Genomic DNA, 11,348 nt, shown 5'->3' on the forward strand with positions numbered 1-11,348 from the left:
AATACTACATAATAAAGAAAATCATGAAAATTAAACATAATTTATACGTAAAATAAATTAGGCATAAATAAATATGAACTGACTTTCCTGCATAAATAATACCATAAAACGTGCTTCGTACTTGATATTACATAAATTTAATCATTTTGCGTAGAGTTCTGCTCATTAAAATGTGGCACCATAACATAATTTGTTTGATCAAACTAACACCACAACACTTGGCCAGCAAGGATCACCACAGCCTTGAGACTGAATATTCACTACCAATCATGAGATAAGTTGCAAAGATCCTCGAACACGTTTTCTGCCTTCCAGACCCGTACATGCATAATTTGGCCACAAGACAATTTACATACCTCAAAAATAATATTTTTTCACGTTATATTTATTTAAGAACATCGTGGACCTCATTGAATCGACCCCCTGGACCAGCTGCCACTACTTTAAATTACAACTCAAAACAGCCCATAAGCTTGCATCCTACCTGTACGACTCCCGAATTAAATAAAACAACTTACAACTTACCCCACGACTCGGGACTCGTCTCAACTTTGACTAGCAACCTAACTCATTGTCCATACCCCTAGAATAATCTATGGAATAGCTCCAAGCCATCCCGAAACAAGACAAGCAACTCTAGGCCATTCTAGACTCTATTCGGCCTCTTTTTGACACGTTCGTTTTACATATGGCTCCAAACATACCACGGCTCGAACCAGCCCTTAACCAAGTCCTATACCATGACCTTAAACACTAACCAAGCAACTGATACAGCCTTTACAAACCCAGGTCACACGTTGACATCGTATAGCAAGCCGGCCATGACAGCGCCTTTCGCGCCTTCATGCGCGCGTGCTATTCCTTCTTGCCTCCAGCGACTTTACTACCCGACCAGCCCATAAACGACCAAGACCAGACCCACCTTAACACCCTAAGACACGGTCCAAACCCTAGCCACAAGCTCTAACCTAGCCCAAACCTGCCCCAACCGACCGAACCCATAAAACAGCCCCCATGCACGGCGATGCGGCAACTTGTGCTCCACCTATTCTATGCGCAACCAGACAAATTCCGACATTTCGAAGACGGATAAATAATATCTAGATACATCCTAATACATACCCATACACAGCAGCAATATCCCAGACAATCCACACAAAGCATACGCATCAAAAACTCGTGAAAACTTGAAGGATTACGAGCAGAAAAATTTCAGCATGCAAATACATGTTTTTCATACATATTCATCATCAAATAATAATATATAACAAGATTGCTGCGACAAGAATGGTTTAGAACGTGCCTTGTATATAAACGCTAGAATAAATGAATACCGGCACGGGAGAATGTGGAGGATGAACGGAGAATGATTTCTAAACGTTTTTTTTACAGAACTTGCGAGAAATCACCAAAATATTGTAGGTAGGAGTGGAGAAAGGGTAGTGGTTGCTTGGGAGCCAAGAACCCTAGGTTTTTTTGTGTGTGTGCGCGCGTGTGTTTTTATCTTTTTTTTCTTATTTTTAAAATTTTGCAAATTTAATTAAATGCTAACTAAACAATTTAATTAAGACATAAAATAATTAGGCAAAAACTTGTATGAGACGGTCTCAAGGGTCGTATTTGTGAGACAGATCTCTTATTTGGGTCACCCATGAAAAAATATTACTTTTTATGCTAAGAGTATTACTTTTTATTGTGAATTTCGGTAGGGTTGACCCGTATCACAGATTAGGATCTGTGAGACAGTCTCACATGAGACCCACTCAAATAATTAATAAAATATTAAACATCATTCCCAAGAGTTAAATATCCTAATTTTGGAAATTTTCTAATAAGATGTTTAAAATCTTTAAATACACCTAAAAATTTAAATTTGACTTTAAAATGCTAAAATTCATAAATCACGGTTAAAATAATTTCTACCGAGAGATGCAAATTCAATAATGATAGTGCTAAACCGTTTATCAAACTCATTTAAAGTTTCGTCGGGCTTAATTTTGCATTATCGAACTTCTATATGGCAACTATTAGCTTGTTCTCATTAATCTGGTCATTATTCTCATAGAGTTGAGTCAGTTTCTCCCAGATCTCTTTAGTTGTGGAACAAGTTTTGATTTCGCTAAACATATTTTTATCTAAAGTTTTGTAAAAGATATCATTGGCCACGTTTTTGAGGTTGGCCTTCTTCTTGTGCTCAACCATCCACTCGGACTAGTGCTTCTCCACCATCTGTGGAGAACCATCAGATAATCTTTTAAAATCTTCATTGGATCATTTATGATGACATACCACATATCATCATCTTGGATTGTTAAATGTGCCTGTATTTGTATTTTTCAATCATCGTAATATCCCATTTAAAACATATGAATTTTGTTAAATGATGTCATTTGATAGTGTAGTTATCAGATTTCAAGAAAAACACGCTCCGATACCACTTATTAGGATCGATTAAGAGTTTAAAGAGGGAGTGAATAAACTCTTTACAAATTTTTAAACTATTATTAACATTTTTAAGCTGTTAAAAACTATTCTTAACAACTAGTTTTAGTGAAACACTTAAAATTGAGTAAGTGATGAAACGGTTCGGTTTGACTAATGATAAATAAACGGTCGACATTTTAACAAGAAATGGTAGGAAAAAACTATAAATGAATAAATGTAAAGTGCGTAAGTAAATGATATAAGGTTTTTATAGATGTCTGGAGAAAAAACTCCTACATTACCCATTCTTCCACTTAGAAATTTCTCCACTAAAAGACTTTGGTTTGTATCATCTTGTAATAGCTCGTTTCAGTTAGGACGTATAACACTGTCTAAATTGAAACTCTTAGTGATCACTTTACAAAGCCTTGAATCTTGATGTTTAAGAACCCTTGGTTCATCATACAACACAATAAATAACAATGATCAAACGACCAGCTTTGTAACGGCTTGACTTGGTTGAGATCGCACAATTTGATCCTTGAAGATCTGAATAAAGCTGGTAAGCTTGTGCTTTGATTGAGCAATCTGAAATGTAAACTGTTAAGTATGCTCAAACTATCTGAAAATATAGACGGTAGAATTATTTAATTCAACGGCTGTAATACTTGATTTTAGAGTTTCCGATATTCTACACTTTGAATGTTTTCCATATTTATAGTTGAAAAGCTCTAACTATCGGATTTTCTTTTCAATGATCATCTATACTGTTTCCCAACAACATGAACAAGTCATTTTCAATCTTTGTATGTATCATTAAATGCTCTTTAATATTTTTTTTACTTTTGTGACTTTAAGTCCATGTTATTTGAAAAGCTGACAAAACACAGACCAAATACGTAACTTTCAACCAATTCGGGGGTTGATACGATACTGTGTGATATTTCCATTTGCAGCATTTGTCTGAACGGATTGACTTGCAATACCCTCCTACAAATGCTCAAAACTATCTGTTTGTAATGCGGTTGGAATAAGACGGTTTGAATCCTTGCGCTACATTGAATTTTCGAACCGATCAGTTTTGTTAGATGATCTCTTGCAACTGGATTTCAATAAATACAACGATTTGACTTCTTGATGTAACAACTTGAACTCCTGAATTGATTAAGTGGTCTGAAAAAATGTTTTACATAAAAGAAAGTGGTTGGATCCTGAAACAATCCGGTGCTATTTGTTTTGTGAATTTCAAAAACTTAAGGATAATAGAAATATTATAACAACTACATTATATCAAAATTTTAAAAAAATTATTCGAGCTCATACATAGTAAATTTAATAATTAATTATATAAAATAACATTTTGTACATCACACGATTGATATACTAGTAAACAAAAATAATAACAATATAGTTAAATTTAGTTCAGTTACGTTCAGTTGAGTCAATCAGTTTTGTAATATTCAAACGCTCAATTTGTCAAATTTCGAAATTCTAATTCCAACATGATGAATACAAAAATGATGAGTTCAAGAAATATTTTGCATATAATGAGATCAAGATGGAGAAAACTATTCCTATTACACCTTAACAAAATGGCGTAGCTGAAAGGATGAATATGACCCTGAATGAACGTGCTATGAGTATGAGATTTCACTCAGGATTACCGAAATCATTCTATGCTGATGCTATTAACACTGCAACATATCTGATCAACGAAGGATATTCCGTACCGCTTGACTACAAAATACCTGAAGAGGTATGGAACGGCAAAGAAGTAAACCTTTCTTTCTTGAAAGTATTTGGATATTTATCCTATGTTCATATTGACTCGGCTAGCAGAACAAAGCTTGATCCGAAATCAAAAAAGTGTTTCTTCATTGGTTATAATGATAAAGAGTTTGGTTATCATTTTTGGAATGACCAAAATCGGAAGATCATCCGGAGCAGATATGTAATCTTCAATGAAAAAGTATTTTACAAGGACAAGTCAAGCATTGGAACTGGAGACGAAAGTACTGAAGTCAATAAGAATGATGAAGTCCCATCGACAGATATTCATGTGTACGAATCGAAAAGCAATAAATTCAATTTAGTCAAAATTAAATATCATGTCATCGACAGTTTCTAGCTCAACTTCAGAAATCTCTGTCTCAACATCTTCCATGAGACACTAAACCTTCTCATCATCATTTTATTTGATGAGATCTTCGAACTAGGCTTTTCTGAATTTGAATCGGCCCATTTGCTTTTGCTCTCCTCACAACAAGCACTTTTTGGCTTTCTCCTTTTTGAAAGATCTTCTTTCATCTTTGGACCTTCGTCTTTTAAAAGGTTTCTTTTCATCCTTCTTTGGCCTATTATAATCTAAAATGAAATGGTCAGTAGAATTTATGCTAGAGGCTTCTTCATTAATGGTTGGAGTTGATGTTGTGGCGGCCAGAACTTTTGTGGGTTGGGCAGTGGATGGCTCCTCTTCTGTCCTGATTCTTATCTCAAATTTGTAAGCTTTCAGGTTAACAAACAAATCATATAGCTCTAGTTTGTTGAAGTCTTTGGATTCCCTCATGGCCTCTGTCATTACATGTTATTCTCTCGAAAGTGCTCTCATTAACTTCAAAGAAATTTCACGGTAAAATTATTTTTACCGAGAGATGCAAGTTCAATAATGATCGTACTAAACCGTTCATCAAACCCATTTGAAGTTTCATCGGGCTTAATTTTGCATTATCAAACTTCTGTATGGCAACTGTTAGCTTGTTCTCATTAATCTGGTCATTACTCCGAGTCAATTTTCCCCAGATCTCTTTAGTTGTAGAACAAGTTTTGATTTCGCTAAATATATTTTTATCTAAAGTTTTGTAAAGGATATCCTTGGCCACGTTTTCGAGGTTGGCCTTCTTCTTGTCCTCAACCATCCACTCGAACCTGTTCTTCTCCACCATATGTGGAGCACCATCAGATAATGCAACAGCTGGATTTGCTTTTAAAATCTTCATTGGATCGTTTATGATGACATACCACATGTCATCATCTTGGGCTGCTAGTGTGCCTGCATTTGGATTTTTCAATCATCGTAATATTCCTTTTAAAACATGAGAATTTTGTTAAATGATGTCATTTGAAAGTGTAGTTATCAGAGTTCAAGAAAAACTCGTTCTGATACCACTTATTAGGATCGATTTAGAGTTTATGAAGGGGGTGAATAAACTATTTACAAATTCTTTAAATTGTTTTTAATATTTTTAATCTGTAAAAACTATCCTCGAACAACTAGCTTTAGTGAACCACTTTAAAAGAGAGTAAGTGCAGAAACTGTTCGGTTTGGCTAGTGATAAATAAATGGTTGACATTTTAACAAGAAACGGTCGGAAAACTATAATGCGAAGAAATGTAAAGTGTAAGGTTTTTAATGATGTTTTAAGATAAAAATATTACGTCACCTATTCTTCCACTTAGAAAATTTTCCATTAAAATACTTTGGCTTTAAAACGTCTTGTTATAGCCCACTTCAGTTAGGACTTATTAAACTGCCTAAATTGAAACTCTTTGTGACCACTTTACAAGGTCTTGACGTTTAAGAAACCTTGGTTCATCAGACAACGCAATAAATAACAATGATCCAATGACCAGCTTTGCAATGGCTTGACTTGGTTGAGATAGCACAATTTAATCCTTGAAGATCTGAATCAATCTGGTAAGCTTGTGCTTTGATTGAGCAGTGTGCAATGTAAACTATTAAGCATGCTCAAACTATCTGAAAATATACAGACTGTAGAATTATTTAATTCAGCGGCTGGAAAACTTGATTTTAGAGTTTCCGGCATTCTACACTTTGAATGTTCTACATATTTATAGCTGAATAGCTCTAACGGTCGGATTTTTTTTCAATGATCATCTGCACTATTTCCCAACAACATGGACAAGTTTTTTTCAATCTTTGTATATATTATTAAATGCTCTTTAATATTCGTTTTGTTTTTGTGGCTTTAAGTCCATGCTAATTGAAAAGCTGATAGAGCGTAGACCAAATATGTAACTTTCTGCCAATTTGAGGGTTGGTATGATAGTGTGTGATCTTTCCATTTGAAGCATTCTTCTAAACGGCTTGATTTGAAACATCCTCCTACAAATGCTCAAACTATCTATTTGTAATGCGATTGGAATGAGACGGTTTGAATATTTGCACTACATTGAATTTTCGGATTGGTCAACTTTGTTAGATGATCTCTTGCAACTAGATTTCATAAATACAACGATTTGAATTCTTGATGTAACGACTTGAACTCCTGAATTGATTCAGCGGTCTAAAGAACTGTTTTACATAAAAGAGACTGATTGGATCCTGAAACAGTTCGATGTTATTTATTTTGTGAATTACAAAAACCTAAGGATAATAGAAATATTATAACAACTAGTGCACCGAAGTACGCGTTGCGTGCTTATACAATATTTTTTATAATTCATTTGGTTTATATTTAAATGTGAATCAAAATGTTATTATAAAAAATAATGGGTCAACATTGCCATGTTGATATATGATTTTAAAAAAAATAAATAGAAATAGAAAGAAAAAAAGATTCTAATAAGAATTGAACCAGCAACTTTGATGCTTAGAGAATAAAAACTTTAAACACTTGGCTACAAAATCTTGCTTTAAAAATATAGCACTATATATATATATATAAAATTATTAAAACAGACCATGACACGACAAATTAATTACTCTAAACGTCTCAAACTTAATATTATAATAATATAGATTACATTATATCAAATTTTTTAAAAAATTATTCGATCATATACATACTAAATTTAATAATTAATTATATAAAATAACACTTTGTACATCAGACCACCGATATACTAGTAAACAAAAATAAAAATATAGTTAAATTTCATGAAAAAATAAAAAAATATATATTTTACTAAATTGTACTAGTTATGTATTTGGACACGGAGGTATTTCGAAAAATTATTATCTTATTAATTTATCGAATTAATTTAACACATTGATAAGATAGATCATAAAAAATATTTTCTTAAAAAATAATTATTTTATTGAATATTAAATCGAATATTAATATATCAGGTCAAAAAAAATATTATATAAAAAACTTATTAATTTATGGAATATTTACGAACAAAATTAATGTCAAACAACCCTAATGATATTGATATACCAACAGATGGATTATGCTGACATGCCTCTTAGCCGACCGTAGGAGTTAGCAGAATATCGTGAATCTGCATCTTCCCGTTTGCGTTTTATTCATTAAAATCTCGGTTTGGTTTAGGATTTTTGTTTTTAATGTTGCGCGCTTGTATAACCGGTGAGTTTTACTTCCTTTGATGCTTTTCTGGTTTCTTTGGTGGAAATATGTTAACCACTCTGTTTGTATATGCGTCAAATCTTTTCTTGCCCAGTTGGTTCTGTTATGATTCTCTCGTTTTTGTTTTTTGACATTCCTTTGCTGGTTGTTATGTACTTCTGGTAGTAGATTGTGATGTGATTTTGGTGATTTTTTTGTACGAAATTTCGATTCTTGTGTTTCTGGGAAGTTTCTTTCTGTGGGTTCTTTCAGGAATCGCTTGTTTGGTGTTTTTATGCGGCAGATTCAGGGTTTTGGAGTACGGAACGAGGCGTCGTCGGGTGAAGGTACGATGTTGCTATCTTCAGTTGCTGTTGAAGTTCTTGTTTCTTGATCGATCAAACCTCTTACTATATTTGCACTAAAGGTGTTTCGTGTAGTTACTCATCACAAGCATGGTATTGATGCTGATACGTTCGTAGAGGGGAGAGAAGATAGGATTAGTCAATTACCAGATGATGTGATCTCATTGATTATATCTCGACTAGATACTAGAGCTGCTGTTAGGACAAGCGTCTTGTCAAGGAGATGGAAGCATGTTTACACCTTTATCTCAGAAGTCAGATTTGGTTGTTGTAGTATGTCCACTGATTCTACTCCTTGTCGCTTACTCGAGGGCGAAAAGCTGAGCCGATTACGAAGGAAGTTTGTCCATGTAGTGGATGCCTTTTTACAACATCATTCTGGTTCTAGAATAATGTACTTTGAATTGATTTGTTGTTTCCGTGGATGCATCTTGGACAGTTTTAGTAGATGGATGAATAATGTTGGCAGATGGGGAGTGAAAAGACTTATCATTCGATATTGTTGTCATAGCCATGTTCTAAAGAGAAACCACCCTCTTGTTTTATCTTCCGATTTTCTTCCTCAAGCAACATCGGTGGAAAGTATATATTTGATGGGTGGTTCTTTCCAAATATCAAACCAAAAAGCTCTCAAAGATCTTGATTTGACTGATGTGGTTTTCACTTCTGAGGCCGTAGAGCGCCTTTTATTGAACTTTTGCAGCCTCCAGTCATTAAAATTTAAGTCTTGTACACTCCCTTCCAAATTACATATTCATGGTCGTGATCTCCAATTGAAGAATCTGAGGGTGTTTAATTGTTCGAAGGTTGTAGAGATAGACTTGTCTGCTACAAATCTAACTACTTTTGAGTTATTTACCCATAGAATGATGACGTTATCGTTTTCTAACGTACCGTTGCTACAAAATTTATGCGTCGACATTTGCTACCACAAAGTGGCTCCTTATATATTTGGAAATGTCGCCAAAGATCTACCTCATCTTAGATGCATGTATTTTTGGACTGATGCCAGATTCTTTGAGGTGCAGTGAATCTCTTTTCACCATTTAACCTTTCTTCATTTCCTTAGGAGTGAAGAAATACTTATAGAGTAGTTTCTGGATTTTGTCTCAGGCATTTGAAATAGGTGGAGTTAACAAGCTAATCCACCTCAGACAATTGGCTTTAGTTTTAGAATACCAGAACATTAATATCGATCTGCTTGCACTTGCTCCAATCTTGGATTTGTGCCCTCTTTTACACAAGTTCCATATATCGATGGTATTCATCACATATTCACGTTACTCCTTACTCCACAGTGATAATTTTTTTTAATGAATTGCTGACATGGCTTTATGAATGCAGCTACTGCCATCAACATTTAACGGAAAACCAGTAGAGAAGAGAGTTGTCAGGCCCCACACTCAGTTGAAAGAGGTGGATTTTAGTGGATTTGGAGGGACACAGAATGAGTATAATCTTATGTTGTATATCCTTAAAAATGCGGTCTTCCTCGAACGATTGTCAGTCTCTGTGGATGCTATACACTACCATGTAAATCGCGAAAGATGGCAGCGTACACATTTTAGTCAATGGGATTACCAGAAGATACGAAGAATTATTCGCGAGCGGTTGCAAAGAGAGACCATTTCTAAGGATGTTGAGATTATTATCATGTAAGAAACCATAGCAGATCCATTTATAATTTAGAAGTCAAGTTAAACATTTTTTTTGTTAGTATATTATGGTCGTGATTATCAGTCCCCGACAGTACTTATGAGTTAGTTGATCCAAATGAATAGACATTTCTATTATATGGTGAAAAGGAGAGATTTTTTTATATGATTTATGTATAATATGAAAGGCGACATACCTAAAATAATTATAATCATAATATTATAAACTCATTTATTAGTTTAATTTTCCAACTCAATGAATCGGAGAAGTTATGCTTGTTTGACTCATATTATGATAAAATTATTTTTTTTATATATTTTTTAATTTAAATAATAAGTGATGATGTATATACATTCTTTTGAATTTATATATTTCTATAATTAAGAAAAAGACAATTCCGGCAAATCGAAAAAATCAAACACTGAATCAAACCGAAAACCGAATTTTATAATTCGGATATAAGTGTTAAAATCGAAATTTATTTGGTTCGATTTCGGATTATATATGTCAAAATCGAACCGACCGAAAACCGAAATTTCATTAAATTAATAATTTTTTTATTATATATTTTTTTTGAGATGATATTAGTGAATGATTAATTATTTTGAATAATATTTAGTTGATTGTTGTTTATGTAATTCATTTAGACTTTATATTTAAATATTTTACTAAGAAATCATGTAAAAATATAACATATTATATTTTACAATATATTTATCTTATTAATTTAAATAATTGTATCGAAACTGAAATAATCAGACCGAAATAACCGAACCATTGCGGTAAAAAACCGAACCGAACCGAACCGAAGAAAATGGTTCGGATATCGGATTATATATTTGTAAAACCGAAAATCTAACCGAATCGATCGATAAACACCCCTAACTCCCGCAGATACAAAAATTACAAGATCGCATGTTTGTATTGAAGGGCACAAGAAAAAAAAGGGAATTTAGTACTCAAGTTGTTGGAGAGAAAATTTTAATACAATTATCTCCTTTTTATTTGCAAAAGTTACCTGAATCTCAGAATACAACAAACATTGCTTATGATGCAATTAGCCTTGTGTTTGGTAATGAAGCTCAGGGTAGAGTGCGTGGGATGGACTTTGAAATTACACCATCGAAAGTTGGAGCTTATGTGCAACAAAATGACACTGTTAAACAACTTCAAACTATGGTGCATAACCTTCAACAAGAAATTCTAGAAATGGTGTCTATGCTTTTAATAGTATGAGACGAAAAAATCAACAAGAACAAGTTAGTAATTAAACAACATATATAAAATCAGTTTGATATATTGTACAGTACTTAAATGCTTTTGGATTATCATGATGACATTGCTTGACACAATTTGTTTGTAAACTTAGATTGCTAGTGGTATTGAGAATGAAGTTGATAGCAATAATGATATCAATATCGGTGCCAAAAAAGTGGTGATTTTGATAATGTTAAAAAACATCTTGTTACAGTTCAAGTAACTATCTTGAAATTATGCATTTCTAAACTACAAAATTTTTGCAAAATAAGCGTCGAAGAGTAAATAATTTTATATTGTTTATTTACAGTCAAATTTGAAGAATATTAGTCGTTGA

The 11,348-nt window shown here is 33.3% G+C and overlaps 1 protein-coding gene across 2 annotated transcripts; it reads left to right on the plus strand.

Annotated features, from left to right (window-relative positions):
• The first annotated feature begins 7,582 nt into the window (after positions 1 to 7,582).
• LOC142551108 (F-box/FBD/LRR-repeat protein At5g53840-like) lies at positions 7,583 to 9,997 on the plus strand. Of its 2 annotated transcripts, none has more exons than XM_075660157.1 (5): positions 7,583 to 7,754; positions 8,007 to 8,080; positions 8,161 to 9,120; positions 9,212 to 9,358; positions 9,443 to 9,997. In XM_075660157.1, the coding sequence occupies exons 1-5, from the start codon at positions 7,733 to 7,735 to the stop codon at positions 9,755 to 9,757; spliced, it is 1,518 nt and encodes a 505-aa protein (XP_075516272.1). In that variant the 5' UTR covers positions 7,583 to 7,732; the 3' UTR covers positions 9,758 to 9,997. The 2 variants fall into 2 exon arrangements, with proteins under 2 accessions (XP_075516272.1, XP_075516273.1); XM_075660158.1 differs by having other exon boundaries at positions 8,218 to 9,120.
• The last annotated feature ends 1,351 nt before the right edge of the window (positions 9,998 to 11,348 follow it).

The sequence above is a fragment of the Primulina tabacum genome, chromosome 7 (assembly GCF_025594145.1).
Source record: "Primulina tabacum isolate GXHZ01 chromosome 7, ASM2559414v2, whole genome shotgun sequence".
Taxonomy (NCBI): Eukaryota; Viridiplantae; Streptophyta; class Magnoliopsida; order Lamiales; family Gesneriaceae; genus Primulina; species Primulina tabacum.

Coding starts and splice junctions, on each gene's coding strand:
- LOC142551108 (XM_075660157.1), top strand. CDS start 7,733: ATGTTGCGCGCTTGTATAACCG. Junction 8,081..8,160: donor CGAGGCGTCGTCGGGTGAAG/GTACGATGTTGC, acceptor TTTGCACTAAAG/GTGTTTCGTGTAGTTACTCA. Junction 9,121..9,211: donor CTGATGCCAGATTCTTTGAG/GTGCAGTGAATC, acceptor ATTTTGTCTCAG/GCATTTGAAATAGGTGGAGT.